At 40.2% G+C, this 19,731-nt stretch overlaps 1 protein-coding gene across 16 annotated transcripts in view; it reads left to right on the top strand.

The window, feature by feature from the left end:
- BCAS3 (BCAS3 microtubule associated cell migration factor) overlaps positions 1-19,731 on the top strand; it is a 363,292-nt gene that overhangs the window by 89,742 nt on the left and 253,819 nt on the right. For all 16 annotated transcript variants that reach the window (XM_061368506.1, XM_061368578.1, XM_061368559.1 and 13 more), the window contains one exon: positions 16,887-17,020. In XM_061368506.1, coding sequence (XP_061224490.1) covers positions 16,887-17,020 — 134 coding nt within the window. The remainder of the gene's footprint in view (positions 1-16,886; positions 17,021-19,731) is intronic.

The raw sequence follows: 19,731 nt of genomic DNA, 5'->3' as shown, positions 1-19,731 counted from the left end.
AGACCCAAAATGCTAACGGGGTCCTTATTCTCGTGGTAAAAATCAAAGTTATGACGTGAGGCTCCTTAATCCTCTCCCTTTGCCAGCAGTGTTGTCAGCTTTGGGGGCAGTGTTTCTTCTGGCTGGAGGGCACACTTCCTATATAACATTCTTGTTCTGGTTTTGGAAGTGTGCTTAATAAATCCGATTCCAAGTTTGAAGCTCAGGTGACTTGGCACTGTGGCTTGTTTTCTTTTTCCTTTTTTAATTGCTAGAATGTGAGTATTTCGTGGATCATTTTCTTCCATAGGAAACTGGCACAGTTTTTCCAGACACTTTATTATATGTCAAAACCATGATTTATTTATATAATGCCATATATGTCAGTGGTGGCGTTTGTGACTTACATGAGGGTAAGGTTCCTCTTCTGAAGCACAAATGTTTTGATTTTTTTGTTTAAGACATCCATCCAATATGGAATAAATTAAATGCTAAAATAATAATTTAGCATTGCCAAGTGCTGTGGAAGAGATGCTGTCTATTAACAGGAAAAAGGGATCTGATTTTCGTCTCTGTTTGCTCAGTAAGGAATGCATACACATAGTATTTATTTATGTTTTACCACAACCCCTTCCCATGAAGTGACTTTTGCCACCACAATATGTGGCAAGGATACTTGCATGTAAGAGGAAGGAGCTCTGGGGCCCTGGTGCAGGTGATGACCAGAAATGGGGTCCTGCCAATGGAATAATTCATGCGGCTTGGCAGTGGCCAGCAAGGCAGATGAATTCTATGGGGAGCTGGAGCAGATAGACTGTGCTGTAGCTACTCCGAGGCTTTTGAATGGCACTCACTGGATGTCTTTTGATTATAGCACTCTTTTGTAGTTGATTGGGAGAATAGTAATCTTTCTTCAATCTAATCGGTAGTGATCCATGTCCAAGAAGGTGGGCACATCTCTAGCACCATGTCCACTCTTGTCATTGCTGAACAAAGGAAGGCAGCTTCTAGCTTTTAGGAAGACTTTAAGCTTTTTATTAAAACACTTCAAGATAAGAATAAATAATATAAGAAAGTGAAGTAATATTAATAGACTGGGGACTTTATTACTGTACCTTTGGCATATGTATTGATGTAGTGGAAACAAGACGTTTACACAGAGACCCTAAGAACAATTACTTTAATTCACTTATTAAATGAAAATCACATTAAGCCATTGTCAGGATGCTTCTACTTAGTGTTAACACTTGCTTGACTAGTCAGTTTCAGATTAATTGAAGGCAAGCTTACAGCGGACAGAGTGTCCAGGCAAGAATGTAGTACTGTTTACTGGTTGCCATTAAGTAATTTAGATTTATTTAGATTTATTTTTCAGGCTGCATCTATGCAGATATGCTCCCAAACCTGCACATCATGTTTGTTCTGCTTACATACATATATATATATATATATAGTCCTGAAAAATGTTTTGATACCTTTATATTGAATCCAGGATCAGGGCCTGTCTATGGGGTTATAGTCAATACACTTAGGCCACACGAAAGTAATGTAGGATGTTGTTAGTGATATTGAGTTGCAGATTACGTCACCTGGCGATTTGGCCTTCTCCGTGCTATAAATGTAAGATACCTAGAAACGTCAGTTATATATAACCAATAACAACTTTCTGTTATATAATGTAAAACAGCAGTATTGACACTAAGGTCTCTATTTCTTATGGTTGAATTTTTACCACAGTTAAAATGTAGCCAGAATAAAAAACACTGACAAGTATTTTATTGGTTATTAATATGTTTTTCTGTCAGTGCAACATCGTGCAAGAATTTGTCATCAGGAGGCTTTATTTTTTACTATGTATGTAATATATATACATATGTGTTTATATAGATAATATATATTTTTATAGACTAAAAAACCCAGGTACAAGCCGTTTGCAGAATGTCATAGTCACTACAGCATCACAGAAGAATCCTGTCTGCTGTGTAATGTAAATGACAAGAGCTTCTTGTGTAAACTCTGGATGAAGATGCCCTGGACTAAATTTTGGAAGGTCACAAAAAGAAGGAATACACCATAGGGGGTTACTTAAATGAAGATGTTTACAGAAAAACCTCCGAGCCTTTTAACGTGTTGATGATAGTCTGCCAGGAATTGTAAGTGTATGCAAGGTCTCAAATGGAGAGAGGGAAGGGAAAGGATTAAATGTTACCAATTAGAATCGGTTGCGCAATGGCAAACTGGATTAGTGTAAACTAGAGTGTCTAGACTGGAGACTGAAGGAACCATGCAAACATCCTCATTTTTCATTAGGTTGTATTAGACTCTGTGATTTGGAAAGGAGGAAAAAACCTCACCAATTCTGATGTCAGCCGTAGTCCATTAAAACTAATTCACTTTGCTCCCTCTTCCATCGTAGACACAGGGATAATTGCTAGTCACCGTTGTTAAAGGCAATAAATACGCCGGGCTACACAGAGCTCTGACATGGTCTGTTATGGAAATTTCTGTGTACAGCCTCGTTCAAATGTTTTGGTTTATTTCTATTTCTTTTAATACTGGTCCAGAGTGTTCACTGTTCTACTTTCATTTGAGGTCTTGGGACTTGAGCAAAGTTGTGGAAGCAAAGATGGTACAGAGAATTCAGGCTTCAGTGGGATTTGGGAGGCATTAGATCTGCTCCTTTTTCTTTTTGTAAGACATTTCAATCAAAAGCTTTTGGGGTGCATATTATTTGCAAGTAGGATTTCCTTATGTTTAAAATAAATGGTTATGGATTGTTATTTTTTAATGAAAATATGCCGACACACACACACACCAAAGAAACAAAGTGTTTAGTTGTGGGGGGGGCTGTGAGGTGGTATTTCTTACCTTTTCACATACCAAACCTGAGCACTGAGAACAGGAGAATGTTACAGATTTGAAAAACACACCAATATACTAGGTTTTTTGTTGGTTTTTTTTTTTTTTTTTTTGCAAAATATAATTATCTGTATTTTCTTCCATACTCAGGAATATATTCCAAACTAACTGGGAAATTCTGGCTTGCTTGTTATCCTTACGTTTAACCATCCGATTCTGTATTTGTATTTACAGTGTTAAAAGGACGTGGCCTCTTTTTCCCTTTCCTAAATGGATTTCTTTCAGGAATGGTCAGGCTCCTAATTCTCTATCCAATTGGTATTTGTAAACCTATGCATTCTGGAAAGGTGTTGGCAATCACTGTTGTAAAGACACATTAAAAAGAATACTTTTAAAGCTATAGGAGCGCGTTTTGGAGAGTCCACAGAGCAGCACAAGCTTTAGGTTTCCCTCCTCTGTTCTGGGTGATTTTTTTGTACTGCATTTCTAAATACTTTCTAAATGCAGAGTTTCTAAACCGTTCATCTGCTGGGCACTGGGTATATTTGAATGGGCTCTGAACTGACACACAGGCAAACGTGCATTCTACACAAGTTCTGTCCTCTCGTGTATGAGGAAGATTATGGGAGAAGGAGACAAATGCTATATCCATTGCTAGTACATGTTCGAATGCGAAACCACCAGCAAATAGTTCACCATTGTTTGCAGACTGCATCTCGAAGGAAAAGTTAAAAATACAGTAAAATTTACATGACGGAATAACACTGCAAAATGAACTAAAAAGAAAATAGTGCTCGGTTGACTCGCTGGCATGCAAGCTGTGGTGTATGGCTTCTATTCATAGAAGTGAAATTAAAGGATGCAGTTAAACACACTTGTGAAACGTCCAGTCCAACAGCTGCATTTAGTTTGTTTCTCAATTTCTCGTTGCCTTTCTTGTTTATTAGCTGTGACTCTGAGGTCAGAATTAAAACAAATATTTTAATGGCAGCATTTATGATGTTGGCAGGGAGTGCTACGCTTAGTGCCGCGAGCTGGCCAAGAGGCGATATGGGTGGTGTGAGGTAGTCCCTCCTTGGGATGGAGTCACCCTCGGTGAGACTTCCCAAAGAATCCTATCTGGAAATCATACAACTGATAAGCATCCTGGAATCTGCTTTCTGGTTCTGTTAGGAAACTGGAGACACGTAAAGGATCTTAGTTGTAGGAGGCCAGAAAGGAGAGTCCTTCTATAGATTCTTATCCTGTTGAAAACTAACAGAATTCCTCTCTTCGTTGTGACAAATCTAAGGTCTAAAGGCCTTTATGAACTGTGATAATTAAAACCAACCTGTGTGTAAATTACACACATCTATTCATACTATCAAAATTGTTAAATGTGCTTTTAAGGGTAATTTTAGAGTCTGCAGGGCTGTAGTTTTATTTTAGGAAATTGTCTTCACCACATTTAAAAGCAACTTACAGACATTTTATTTGTGCTAATGCTGAATATTAGTTACTAAATATATTGTTGTCCACACTTGTGCAGGTTCTGTACAGCCATAGATAATACAATAAAAATAGAATCCGTAAGGAAGGAAATCAGATCAGTGTTTCAGAAATCAGTTCCAGACATAGGTTTTTACCTTATGTTGACCATTTCTATTAGCCAGATTTCCTGATAAACTGTAAGTTTCACCTCCACCCTGTAGAAAACAGAAATTTCATAGACATTCCAAGCTTAGTGAAGTTTTATAAATAATGAAGCTAAAAGCATCGGATTTTTAATGTTAACTTTCTGTTTCCATGTGGAATGTATGTATTTGTAATATCTAACCATTTCTCACTAATATTTCAAAGAAGGTAAAAAGTAAATTATTTGGATTTGGCAGTTACACAGATCAGGGGTTTAACACAGACTACACAGCAATAGAAGTTCCAGATTTCTTTCCACCTTCCTCCTAATTCTGAGACTGAATAATGCTGGGCTGTATAAGTGACAGGAAACAATTGGTTCAGCTTTTCAGTCTAGATCAGCTGCTCATCTTGCTTTAGCCAGCGTTATCACCAGGCCTGGCAATAACCAAGCCCCCTGGTTCTGAAGTCGGTCTGTACCCTTATATTTATTTTTTTAGGCAAAACTGTCTCTTGCCTACAGTTGTATCTTTTGTCTACAGAAAGGGCTGAAGTGACACAGAACTTTTGGGAAAATTAGCTGAAAAAGGAACTTCTCAATATTTGGAGTCAGTGACACAGGCATTCTGTTTACTTGGTATGGTTTAGGGTCATAAAACTGGGATTTTTGAGGGTTTATAGAAATACTCTTTTGTAGGTTAACTTCACTTATTTTTTGGGTTAGATGTAACACAACAAATGTGCGTTTCACACATTTCAGCAAAGGTTGACTTTTCCTAGAGATGCTGAAAGAGAAAAGGAAGTTAAATAGTGTATCAAGATGTAACTAATAAATCACTTTTTACTCCACATTTAAGATTTTGATTCCAATAAAAACAGTGATGGTATTGATACAATCAAGTTTTTAGGTGGAAATAATGTATTTTGTGATTGTAAAGCTTCTGTTTGTTGCATAGGAAAGTGCTTTCTAGTTAAGGAGATTTTTGTCACCAAGACCTAGATGTTTTTAGCTGACAAATGTGTGACCAAACCCAGCTGGTCTGTTTTCTGTTCATGTCTAGAAGATTTTATAATCAATTGTAGGTATTCCAATTAAACCCAAACTTTACAGTGTGTAAAAGTTGTTGAACACTGTGCACGTTAATTTGTGTTTTTTGGCAAGCTTTCTCTATGCTATATGGATGATAGCTGTGGTTTATAGGTTACATTTTAGATGGCTGGTGACAGTTTTAATGAACACTTTAAAGTCATATTCATTTTATTGTCTCTAACATAATTCCATTCTGTGCAATTCACTAGTTAATGGATAGTCTGTTCATTTATCTAGTGCATGGGTCAGTAAGTTTCTTTCTCCTCTCCCTGCAGAGGGGAGGAAGGCCAGATCCTCTCTAGCTCGCAGACGAAGGTATGTTTTCTATCACTTGCTCTGCCTGACACGCACATTGTGGGATCACAGCTTTAACAACAGTCCCACAAGCAAAGAGGGCTGCAGGAGTGTGCTCTATGGGTATGTGCTGCCTTCCCTGCCAGGCAACACTGGATGCTTTTTTCTCCTGTTTTTTAACAATACTCCTTGTAAGACAGAAGGAAAGTCACATCCTGCTCGTATTTTACACAGTGGAGATGCCATGTGTTGCCTGCTGCAGCTAACGTGTGTTTCAGTGGCATAAGTTGTCTCAGTCAGGGTTGCGGTGGAGTCGGTGGTGAGGCAAGAAGGGAATGTGCTTTCTAAAGCTGAGAACTCTCCGTGCGCTCACGCAGCAGCTCTGTAAGTGGGTGTGAGGGTGAATAACCTCAGGGTCTGGAGCGAAATCCCCCGCCTGCAGTTGAACTCGGGTAGCGTTTTTGCAGGCAGAATGCAGTGTTTCTGCCAGGCTGCTGAGGCTCTTCTCAGCCCTTACAGAGATCCGAGACAGTTAATTTGTGTTCTCCAGGCTGGCACCATTCCTTACGGGCATGCAGGGGGATGCTCGCTCTCCGCTGTGGCGACTAATTACACAGCTTTATGTCCTTTGATTTTATGTGCTCGTCTGTGCTGCTGAATTGGGATAGTCTTACACAAGGAAAGAATAATTTCTGGCTTATCCTGAGAAACAGAACCAGGCTGTCCCTTGCTGGAGATAAACTGTATAAATCAGACCTAACATACTTACTGTTGTTTTAAACCTTCACACAGAAGGGTACTTTGTAAACTTTATACTGATTACTGTAATGCTTTTGGATCACAAGGTCCTAAGGATGCATACGTGTGATTAAGCAGCATGTGAAAACAGGTATATACCTCATTTTCACAGTTTGTAGATAAAGTGTAGAGATATTAACCCTAAGTTTCAGACACATCCACCAATTCTGAGAGCCTCGATATTCAGATATCGAGTATGATTTGGAGGACATCTGTTATGGTTTTATCCGTCTTCGATGTGAGCTGCAGCGCTGCTCTTCCTCTGTAGTTCTGCTTCTATCGAAGCCTCAAGTTATGCAGACCAATGTAATGAGTAACTCTGGACATTAGGCTGAGCTGCCGAGGCAAGCAGAACGGGAAATTGTACTTAGGTCTTAATTCCTCTTTTTCACCTGTGGTAACTGGCAGTGCACAATCCAAAATGGTCACAGCCTCTTCGTCTCCTGATGGGGTTCCTAACATCTGTCCTGCCAGGGCTTTCCGAGGAGGCAGTACAGGCACCATGGGCACCGTAGTTGTGGCAGGCTGCCCTTCAGATGCATGTGCCTTCTCCTTTCTGTGGTGCATTTGGCACAGCCTTCGACATGAACTCCTTCAAAAAGTCATAGCTGCATAGTAACTGTAATAGCACAAGCCAGTGAATGATGATAGGATGGGAGGACCTCCCTGTTGAGTTGGGACGAGTTCATTTGGACTTGGACTGTAGCGTAGGACACTGCTGATGGGCAGCAGAGCTTTGCTGTCATTTCTTTGCTCTTACTCCTTGTTACTGGGAGCCCCCATATAAATGAATCTATTACTCGTGTTTGTTTTGGGAATCGGGTTAAGAGTAAGAGTTTGCACATCTATTTGAAGTTTGTTTAAATCTCATTCACTGCTGTTATAAGGTTTGTGCCCTGTTTCTCAGGCCGGGGAGGGAAGTTTTCGTTGCCAAGAACTATATGTACCGAACTCCAGTAGGTGGCTGTGGGTAGCCAGGAAAGATGAGAGTTCTCCTGTATAGGAATTTTTTAGAGGTTGTGCTTCAATTGCCAATTTGTTAAGTCCAGTAACCAGCTTTACAGCATCTGAAAAGGACATTCTGTTACAAAAGCTTAGTGGTGGTCCTCTCTTGGGACTCTTTCAATAAAAGCTTTTCTCTACACGTCTTAAATGTAGACATAGAGGTGCTTGCCAGCTACAGGATTCTGCAGTGGCTTCTTACCATTTTAGAGGGAGCAATAGATGCAGTATTTCTGAGTACAAGTCCTTAAAACCAGACTGAATATATGGTAATTAAGTAGCACATTGCTGTAGCTAAGTACACGTTCCATTTGGCAGTAGCACCAACCTTTAAATTGGTGGGATGGAAAAGGTATATTCTTATATATATAATTAATATGTATTAACTTACATATATCATGTAGAGAAGTGTAAATTCATGCAGCTACCTTGCTGTTCAGAATGGGATGCATTATTGGACCAAGATAGCTTCTGCGTAAGGCAGGAAAGATACAGGATGTAAGACTTGATCCTTATGGAGCTGAGGGCAAGGTGGTAAGAAAGATTCCGAGGAAATAGGTTTAGAGTGGAAGAAAGGAGTTCTTAGTGAACAAGAAGAGGGAGACTTTTAAAGCTGTGGTAGTTGGCTGAGTGAATGGTTGCCCAGGGAGGTTGTGAATGCTCTGTCCCTGGCAGTGTTCAAGACCAGGTTGGACAAAGCCTTGGGTGAGATGGTTTAGTGTGAGGTGTCCCCTATGGCAGGCAGGCTGGAACTGGATGATCTAAAGGTCCTTTCCAACCCTAACTATTCTGTGATTCTATAATTCCAGCAGTGCAAGGGAGAGGGGATAGAAGTGTGCAAACAGGTAGAAAACAAAGAGCAGAACTCCAAGGTGCGGGTACGACTTCAGTCTGGTTTATGAGGACAGGTTAAAAAGCAGGGTATGTTGAAAATGAACTGTAAGGACTTCAAACTTTTAACTTCAGGGCTTGAAAGCTAATAGTAGGAAAACTGAAGAATTGAGCAGCTGTCACTAACTCAAGGTTATGCAGTAACTCAGCACCAAAGAATAATATTACATAGGATCCCTGATTCTTAATCCATTGCTGAAACCAGTACATGACCTGTCAAATTCAGTTCATGTTTGTACTTTGATTTTGTTGCTGTTTAATTACAGTAATTTTAATGTCAGAGAAAGAAACTTTTCACATGCAATAGTCAGTAAAGAGCTAAAAGCTGCTGGTTTATAAACGTGTTTTCCTTTGAAATGTGTTAAATGATGTGCTCTCTAGGAGTGTTGCTGCTGCCAGGTTAGCAGCTGAGAGCTGGGAAGTGCAACCCAGCTCAAATTTAACATAATTATGCTTCCTTGGCTACAAAAGAGATTTCCCCCCCATTAACACTGAGAAGATGAATGTTGGAGCAGCAGTAAACCAGATGACACTGTATACCCCTTTGGATGCCTGACTGCACCTTTAATGGACCTGAAATTCCTCTGATTATTTAAATGTTCTATATTGAAATGTGATGGAGGCCGTGAGTTAATGGTTAAAGAGGTTTAAATTGGAATGTCTCTGCAGAAGTCCTTCCCATTGATCAGAGCAAGTAGGCAGAAAAATACCTTATATGCCCGTTGGGAAGCACTGATAGCACCTCACAGTTTCACAGAAATGGTTTTCTTTCTGGTTTTTCTACCTGAGGTGTACAATTGGTCTCTTATTAAACGTTTAGATTGGTTTAAGTTTTGGAGAGATCTTTTATAGCTGTAGAAGGGAATTTATTGCAGTAGTGATATGGCTGCAAAGAGCACCGTGGCTGTGCTTGGACTTTTATACTGGCTGCAACTCTTTTGCAGGATTAATAGAATCACAGAAGATCTCAAATTGGAATGGATCCATAAATTAATCTCATTCTGGAGCATCACCTTTCTGGATGTGTCATCTAGGGGGGAAAGAACTGTAACTAATGGCAGAATAATTCCTTGGGTTTCATCTGTGTAGTTGGAGTGGTTTTCAACCTGAATTATTGCCTTTGAAGACAGACGTATTAAAACCAAAGTTAATAGCATCGTGTTTGATGAACTGCAGTTACAAAGATTGTGTCTCTATATTGCATATGATGGGCCAGAAGGTGAGAAATAAGTCAAGATCTGTCGCTTGCTAGCATTGCTTTATGGTTTGTTTGTGAAGGAGAAATGTCAGTGGAATTTCTTAGCAGCAAAAGTACGAATGAAAGGACCTTATAGAGAGGAGAAAATCTTGTCAACACGTGTGCTTTGAATGACAACAAACAAATTATGTCTGTGTCTGATTAGGAGGTAATTTCTCCTAATGAGAGACTGGAAATACGAGAGGCTTAGTTTCTTTAAACATCAAAAATGTGCTAATGTCCTAATCTAACATTATGCATGGTGGCTTTATACACTGCTGGAGAAAATGTCAGTTTATTGTAGGATGGGTCTTTAGTCCCCTTTTTATGATCATCTCTTAATAGAAATTTCACTCACCTTTTTCCATTTTGTTAAAATCTGCCAAATTTGCAGGTAAATAAGGTGAGTTTTAGCACAATGCTGAACATACTGAAGAGACCTGTGGGCTCACTTGTAGTTACCGATCTCTTTGGGTATCACTGTTGCTGAATATAGTCTGATACGAATGGTAGATTCATATGGGTGATAGACTCATTATGAATTCTAAAACAGATTAAAGTTATTAGCAAACCAGCTATTTAGCACAGCAGGCATTGTTAATGGGGTGTTAAAGATGTACAACTGTATGGAAAGGGTAAAACTATTTCCTGTCTCGCAGTTAGTGGCAAGAGCTCTGTGGACTTCAGGGAGGTCAGGATTTTGCCTTCTTTCTCTCTAACGTTTACTTCAGCATTATTCCAATGAAAAGAGAAAAACACAACAATATGTTTCAGCAGGAAAAATGTTTACTGCCATCTCTGCAACTAACCAACCCCCATACATCAAGCACTAACAGAATGGTGGTGGCTATGGATTTGTGTCCCTTTTGGAGGAACTGTAAGCAAGGCCAGAGTAAAAGGGAGTCTGTTCCCTTTGATCTTTTGCTCTCATTTGCTCATTGCCCCCATTCTGTGCATCCTTTAGTTTTGGGAGGGAGGAATTCATCCTGATAAAGTTGTAATATGTTTTGGGCAATCAGCTGCAGCCGGTTAGGGTATGAAACTGCTGAATAGTTTTGGGTATATAAAGCATACCATTGAGCTGTCTGTTGGGCTTGGCAAATGGCTGACAGTTTCCATACATCCACCACAAGTTCCATATATTCAAATTGAATACATAATTGTCCTAAACAGTGGGTAGACATCTCCAGAATCCAGTTGTAGGTAATTATTTACTCACAAGATAATTTTTGTCTTCTCTTTCTTTTGACTTGCTAGGTGTTTTTTATATACATATATATATATCATATCTTCATGTACTTGTGTTAATTTTGATTGAAATGTCATTGTTAAAATCACATTTTTTAATCTAGTCAGTTCTTTTTCAGACCAAGTTTAGTATCTCTGGTGTATGTCTTATACTTGGAAGCATACATGGGCTTAGTAGCACTAATATTTGGCTGTATTTTGACTAGCATCAGACTCAGAGAAGAATTTAGTGAATATAAATAAAGCTACTGTTCATAGGTCAGGTCATATGTTTCATAAAACCATGGGCCATATAAACTTTGTCACATCTTAACAAGATATGTATGCAACTGCTTTTGCAAGAGGGCTGCAGTGGGATAGAGATCTATACAGTTAGCATGCAGAAGGTAGGAAAGCCAAGGAACTGCGCATGGACTGAATCAGAGTGACTGTAAGTCAGTGTGGTTCTGCTGCGCTCTCTGATCCTGTACTTTGAAAACCTGTAAACCATAATATTAATGTTGCATGGATCTATGCTCATATCGAAAAAGTAAACTCATAGTTTTTCATCACTGCTCGTGTAAATGGTGTAGTTGTGCAGTGGCTCTGTAGGCCTCTATATGGCTGTGCGTGCATGGAGATCCAGGAGTTGCATTCCTACATTAAGTATATCCGTGAATGTGTTTCCTCCACACAGATGCATGCCTGCTTTCCTAACATTTGTGCCCTTGGTGTTTTTAAAACAAATCCAACACAGCTTGAACATGTTGAGCTCTTCAGTGTGTAATTACAGAATGACATTGTTTTGGAAGGTGGAAAAACCCTTCTGTTCCTCTGCAAGCTGGCATTAGTTAAAGTGAAGTTACTCATGCAACTTAAACCCAAGGTGAAATTGCGAGTACCTCATTTGTATGCATATAATAAACAACTATGCAATTAGATAGGTGTTATAAATAGGATGTGGTGGAGATGCTCAGGCTACTCAGGTTTCCTAGATTTTATAGCAAGTCCCCAACTGAGATTTGCTGCTCTCTAATTTTGCTGTTTGGGCTAACCAGCTGACGCCTAGTTGAAAAGAGTTATGTTCCTACAAGGCCACAGAAGCCTTAGTATTCAGTCTCCATCTCCTTCGGATTGCGGAGAACTCTGTGTACCATCAGCAACTTCAATCCCACCCTTTAGGCCAACCCTCATCTATCAAACCCGGGCTGAGAGAGAGCGAGAGGAAGCTCCCAGATAAACATACAGCAGCGCCTAAACTCCTAATCACTCTGGGCTTCCGCTTCCAGGCCCTATAATTAGAAGTCCTTCTTTTCCTTGTATTCCCAGTTGACGCAAATGCTTTTTGTGGCTTGGCACCTCATTTAGGGCGTGGGCTTAGTTTATGGCCAGGCCAGAGTCTGGTTTAGTCTTCTGATACTGCATAAATAGCTCTTAACCCACAGTCTACATCTGTACTAGTTTTTCCTTTTATGTGCATATTCTCTGTTGTTTTTAACGTTTCTATCCTGAAAAGAGGGTTATTGTTTCCCCAACAGAATGCATGAAAAGTAGGAAGCTGTAAATAAGGGCAAATGTATCTCTCAGGTAAAGCAAAGCTTAGGCAATTGTGGGTTTTTTTCCATCTAGGGTATCTGTGCCTTTTAAACTGGATTTAAATCATCTCTGTGGATTTGAGAAACCACACAGTAACCCAGTCATTAGTTTAACCTAGCTGCGCCCCTCACATTAGGGATAAGCAAAATCAGAATTGTTGCAGTGAGATACGTATTAAGTAATATCTGCTTTACACATAAATTTCCACTGGGTTCTGTGTGTGCAAGACTCTCAATTGATTTCAGATGTTATCTGTTAAACAGGGATTAATGCCAGTTTGAAAAATAAGCAGGAAATCCTCAAGAGTTATTCACTTTTCATCTATGATTATTCATACATCAAGTACATCGTAAGAGAAAACGTTTTGGACTGAACCTACGACAGCTTTAACCCATATTTCCGTCTAAGCAGCTTTTGGGGGAAACCATCACAAGGGCTTTTAGAGAGTTGAGTTGAAGTTTCCTGCACTTGAAAGTGAAAGTGAGGTGAGGACCAAGGCTCAAGTTCATGTTTCTCTGCTGGGGTTCGGTGTTTCTATTGGGGGGCTGCTCCTTTTGTTGCAGGGAGGTGGAGAGAGAAGCGAAATGGCTGGGCTGTTGTAGTTGAGAACTGTGATTCTTCAGTGTGAAGTCACAAGAGCTGGGAAATCCCACCCCCAGACCCAAGTGAAACGTTCTAAACCAGTAGTGATTTATTGGTCGAATAGCAGGAATAAGATACTTCAAAGTCCTGGTTTAGAAATACATGCTCTTTCCCATCTGTGGTATTGTGCTTGGGACCTCTGTGTTGACCCAGGTTCTGTGAGTGTGTGTTTGTATTTCAGATGCAAGCAGGAGTATGAAAGGCCCTCCTTTACCTGGCTGAAATACAGCCACTAGCAGGAGGAAGGGCCTGTTTTCCCTCTGTTTTCATCTAATAAAATGCATTGATTCCAAGCAGTGACAGACAGCAGGATTTTAGATTAGGCATGCAAAACTGCCAAATCAGATAGCTCCCAGCTTTCTGTTTTTAAGCCAGTTCCCTTCCACCCGCAAATATATTATCTTTCACCTCTACACTCCTTCAAGTTAGCAAAACCAGATGAAAACCCCAGGCCCAAAAAACCCCAAACCCCCAAAACCCAAAGGCATCAATATGGAACGAAAACCCATGTAAATCATATGGAACTACTCAGACCTGCTGATAGACAAGAGTATTTCACAGCTTCATTTGCTCAGGTATGGTGTGTACCATCATAGGAACAAACAGCTAACACCGTACACTGGTTTTGTGTATGTTGGAGTGTGTGGTCCCAAAGTGAGCTGCCTACCAGTGCCCTGCTCTGACTGAGATCACAGACTTGGGAAAAGGTCTTTGTGAGGAGAAGGGTGGAATTCTCCCCTGCCTACATACCCTGGGGTTTGCTGCACCCTCCGCAGCCACCTGCGTTTCCAGCCAGTATTGGAAACGAGATCCTGGTTAGCTAAACAGCCGATGGATTTGATGGACAATGCAGCGTGGTAATTCCTGTGTTTTCACTGGCTCGGGATTATCACATAGCTTTCTGGTTCCAGCTTCCAGGCAGATTTTTGGCTCGTTTCAAGGGGGTTTTTTACGATCTTCATTGCACTGTGCCATGTGATGGGATACACATGAAGACCACTGTGCTCGTATCGCTGGGTGCACTCAGCTCTGCATATGGATTTATAAAAGACTTCAAGCACTTGGCGGGGGGGGGGGGGGGAAGAAAAAAACCCCTGGTTTTCTGTGGCCGTCTGCTCACTGTTGAGAGGAGCTTTATGTGTTCGTCTCTTCCAGCTTCCCCTTCTCCAAAGGTCCTTTCCATCTGGAATAAGAGAGAGCTCTAATGGACCAGAAGCACACTCAGCTTCTATATAAAGCTATCTAGTGCATGAGGGGAGGAAAACATGGGAATGTAGAAAATAAATTCTCACTGTGTTGAATTAGAATCATTTGGGATATCCTCGCTCTGATAGTGACAGCCTAATGCTAGCACACAAACCCCTATTTGCTTCCAGCTTTCTCCACTGGAAATGCTATATATTATTGAGGACGGCACACTTCACTAGAAGGGAAGTCTATTTTGTGATGTTGCAGAACAGAATTAATGCAAATTGTGTGCATAATCCCACACTAAAGACTTGGCTGACTTGCACTTGAGCAACTTTAGCTGTATCTCCTATCAACACAGTCACTACAAATCAAGGAAATTGCCAGTTAAGCCAACATTAACATCCCAACCAACCTCAGCTCACATGCCTTACCGCCCAAACATAATACCCAAATGCACTCACGGATTTCTTAGCTCCATAACAAACTCTCTTTCATTTCTAACACTGAGGATCCAAGTAACAGCCTGTAACTGTAAAAGTATGTCTACTGGAGGGAATCTTGCTGAGGTCAGATTTAAGAGTCTGTGTTTGTGTGATTCCGAGGAAGTGGATGTGTGCAGCGTGGGTGGTCTCGCGCTCTGGCCAAGCCCTTACCAGCATCAGTGGTCAAGCTGAGAAGGAAACCTGCAGCAGTTTTGTCTCTAAATGCAGTTAGGGTTTCTTTTCAGTTTTGTACCTTGCTGCTGGTGGGCCTCAGTCTCAAAAGTATTTGCTTACCTTGCTGAGCTCCTTATTTCAGGAGAGGTATGGTCAAGAGAAACTGAGGCAATCGCCTGTTTGTGCTCCCATGATGTCTGCAGTGGTGCAGTGTTATTGTGTTCAGAGGCTTCAGGGCTGTGCTTTGCCTCCCATGAGCTGAGGCCTGTGTTCACAAATCTGCTTCAGCTTCAGAGGAGGAGCAGGGAAGTGATGCTGGGCCCCAGAAATTCAAGGCTTTGGCTGCTGAAATCCTTCTATTTGGGCGTGAGGGAAGGGGGATTCCAGGAGGGAGAACACTGAGGATGCTGTTGTAGTGATGCTGTCACAGGGGTTCGGTGGAAGAGTTAATCTTCATTAAGAGAGTGTTTCCCTGCTGCTCAGTGCACACCGGGGTTGTTTTCCAGATCTCTGAAGTGGCACATGCTAGGACTTCAGTGGTAACGGGTGAGAGCTCCCAGACCTGTACTGTGCGTGTTTGCTTGGCAGCAGTGAGCACAAGAGGAAAAGGTGAATTGTGGAGCCATGTGTAAATAAACTGGGAAAGCGAACAGTCTTATGGTAGATAGAAGATACTCGTTTATCCTTGAAATAGGTGTCCTGGAAAACGCAGAGAACTGAGTTCTCCTCCTGAAGGATAAAAGGTTTCAATTGTGATTTATGTGGAGAATTAACAACGGAGCTGTGTGGAAATACCTGGTTTTCTTTAACAGAGGGTACCTTGGCAATTATTTAGAAGGCACTTCGATGTAACTATTAAACTGCTAAAACCACTTTGTACTTGACATTAATTAAATGTCGGAGGACAACTTTGGGTGATAATTTCTTTAATTTCATTACTCAGCATGGTCATGTGGGCATTTTTATACAGAAAAATAAATCTCATGTTTGTTTATCATGGTCCTAAATTCTGCCGTGATCCATACTTCCCTTGTATGTACAAAAATCCTTATTTTTTGTATACAAACTTACAGCAAATTGACTTCAAATACATTTGTAAATGTTTAAAAACTGGGTTATGGAGTGACACATAGTGGAAGAAAAAAGTAAATAGCATATATAAGTTACTGTGATTCTGCTGATCTAATATAATCATTTCAGTACATCCATCAGTGACCTGGTTTCAATGAAGTTAGTACCTAATTTAATATTTCACTGCAAGCTCTCAGCTCTGATTTGCTGCCTTTCAAGCAATAAATCAGACAGTTTCTTTCACATGCATTTATACGGAAGATGTTTCTTCAGGCTTGTTTTTGGTCTGGGTTGTTTTGGCTCTGTTTCGATAATGTCTCTTCTTCCAAAAATTAATCCTGTGGAAACATCAATCTTTTTTATACTGGCTCTTTCTCAGTGAAGAGCATTTTGGGGTTTCGCTCTAACATGCATCACTTCAGTGCTTCATATTGGTCACACAAGTTCTCAACTTTACTTAGGATATTCCTTGATTTTTCAGTTGGCTTTCATAAATCTGCATTGTAATGTGTTTGTAGTAATACTGTTAATGTGACCTTGGTGGAAGTTCTGATTCATTTTTATGAAGTGAATCTCTTTCAATTCAGTAATATCCTGCAACTGTTCTCTGTTGTTTCCAGAAGACAAAGTGTAAGCCACGCTCGCTTTTTTAGATAGACATTCTTAAGCCTCTTCTTTTGCAGTGATTAATCTCTTATGCTTTTGTGTTTCTTTTTTCTTTTCTTTTTGTTTTACCCAGGGATGTTGCTGGTCACTACTGACACATTAGGCCATGATTTCCATGTTTTTCAAATACTGACACATCCTTGGTCATCATCACAAAGTGCCGTCCATCATTTGTATACACTTCACAGGGGAGAGACTGAAGCCAAAGTAAGTTAAACTATTTGCTGAAGAATAATCCCCAGACACCTTATACATTTCGTGTATGTTGGCACTTTAATGTTTGTTTCAGCACACAAAGAGCCTTTCTTATGTTGTAGCCACAGAAAGGATAAAAGCACAGTGTTTAACCTGGACAATAATAAATTCTTGCCCTTTACAATGAGGTGCTGTCAGATTTATTCAGATATGACACTAGCTCCAAAGAGCCCAGATTATTAGCTGTGTTTGTACTTAACCTTTTCTCATGTAACATGTTAAACATTTGTCTGGTGCCCCTGAAGCGACTGTCAGTGTTTGCTTGACTTTGATGGTAAAACCAAAGATGGACACTTGGAGAGTTGAAAGGAAGAGTTAATCAAAAGACCGTGATTAACTTCTGTCTACACTTTAGTCAAGTGGGTGAACCCACTGGAGGCTGTAGTGATGCGTGCTTACCTTTGCAGTTTAGAAATCCCACTCTTAGAGGTGGAAGAGTAAATCAGGCTATTGGAAGAGGGTGAAGAAGTCTGAAATGGTTTTTTAAATAATGCTCAGTAAACTGATTTACTGGTAAAGTGGATAAAAGGGAGAGATGACATTTGCTAAGCATCAGTATGGTAGAAGCAGCTCAGCATGTTATGCTTGAAGCCTTCACTGCAATGCTCTTAGGCATCAGGAGAGCCTCACCTTTGCAGGATCGAGTAACTGTTGGAGAACCTGTTTTAAATACATAAATAACAATGTCACCACAGGGTAAGAAATGAGTATTGCACTTGCTGATGCAATTACACACTGAAAGCACAGACTTGTGACAGGCTGGCACATTTAACCTGGTGTGACAGGGAGAGGCCTCAGGCACTGTGGTTATGACCCTGACACTGGAAGCTTGAATTATTGTGGTACAGTGACTAGTTCTTTCAAGCTGTGTCTTTTTCCTGTGAGTTCTGCAGTTTCCCTTACGGTTTTTGCCTTACCTTTGTAACAGGTACAGTCTGAAAACATTATTTAATGTAGTAGTGGTTGAGGATGTTTCAATTTGTGTGAATTTAAGCTACTGATAGTTTAAATACTCTGAAGCTTTGCTGCTACTACTCTGGAACAGTATAATTACTATTACAGGCAGTGGTTTATTATAGGAGGGAATAACCAATCTGGAAAGTGAGAGGAAATAAGGAAAAACTGTCCATATGGGATACAGTACTGATAAGTAATTTTTATCAATAATATAAAGGTCATTGAGATCTGTGTGTATACATATACTCTGCCATTTGAGTGTGTACTATGATGTGTTAGAGTTATTTTTGTTCTACTTTCATACAAAAAGTGGGAAATATCCTATAATCAGTATTGAAACCCAAAGCATAGGGCTCCAGTCACTCAGAACAAAGAAGTTCTTCTGGTTTTTACAGCTGATAAATTTGTTTTTAAGGCATACATTGGAAACCAACCATAACATGGCTTAGAGAATAAACCTTTCTTGATACATGTTTTTTGGGGGTATAATATTAGCATCTCTGGGAAAGCATTGCATTAAAATCCTCAGAATCAACATAGTAAAGTTTTTTCCCAGTTTGCCACATTGCTTTCATTTGGGATGGGAACAGTGTAGCTTTTGGGGCAGTGTAAAGTAGGGAAAATTCTAACCAGTCTGAGGCACATTGATGGATTTCACAAGTCTCTTGATAATTAAACTATCCAGCAACAAGATTGCATTGGTACCTATGATGCTTAGTTCACATCTGTGATTTAAAATCTTTACATAATATAATTGGGTTTACTTTTTCTTTTGGAATAACAGTGGCTGTCGTTGTTTAGTGAGAAGGGGAGGATGTGGCGCTGCTCTTCTGTTCTATAAATTTCATGTATGAGTAGCATTAGACAAGAATTTTGGAGACTGTTCAGTTTAAATTCCCTGTGAAGACATTCTGAGGCACACACCGGGAGCCTCTGTACCTCCTGTCTTGGTTAGAACAGTATTTGCACATTTGCAACCAGACTTTTTCTGTTTCCCCCACCTCGGTTTCAAGCTAACTGTGAATCAAGGCCAGTGGTCTTAAAGGTCACCTTCTGTACTGGAGCTATAAAAAGGTCTAATTTGTGTTGATGGACATGAGTGATTATCAGTGTCAAAATTTGTTTAGCTAGAACCTGTTATAAATTGTTTCAACATCCTCATTATGCCCTTGTTGTATGTGGTATTTTAATGTCCACACTGAAATCATCTGCTTTTGCACGTGAGATTCTGGCCAATGGAGCTTTGCCACACATTTCCCAAAATATCCTCATGTCCCATGCGTGATTTTTCTTTTCTTCCCTTGTGATCCATTAGCTTGTTCTGGTGTTATAAGGCCATTTAGTTCATGGACAAAGAACTGGCACATTGGTAATGTCTATAAAAGTTTCCTGTACTTGTCTGAATGGCTGTGTCTAAGCTGTGGGACACATAGAATTTCCCTTCCAGGGATCAGTGCTGCTGCACAAATTGACTGTACATGGAGTACTCTGTAAGACCAATTTTTCCAAGGTATATTGGATATGCGATACATGCTTTGTGTAATAATACTTGGCATGGCATGCCACTTTCGCTCTGGGAACAGAAACTTGGGAGCCATCTATCTTGGTGTTTCAAATATGGACAGGTATATCATGTGTTACACATTTGAGTTATTTCACCCAGTTTAGAACATCAGCCCTGGGGTATCCCCTCTTGCAGGGCTGCA

This window comes from Neopsephotus bourkii, unplaced genomic scaffold (genome assembly GCF_033783945.1).
Source record: "Neopsephotus bourkii isolate Nb327-2 ecotype Australia unplaced genomic scaffold, CSIRO-AGI_Nbou_v1 NB_140, whole genome shotgun sequence".
Classification (NCBI taxonomy): Eukaryota; Metazoa; Chordata; class Aves; order Psittaciformes; family Psittacidae; genus Neopsephotus; species Neopsephotus bourkii.
Note: the sequence above shows the minus strand (reverse complement) of the source record. Positions and strands in the feature narration are given on the sequence as shown.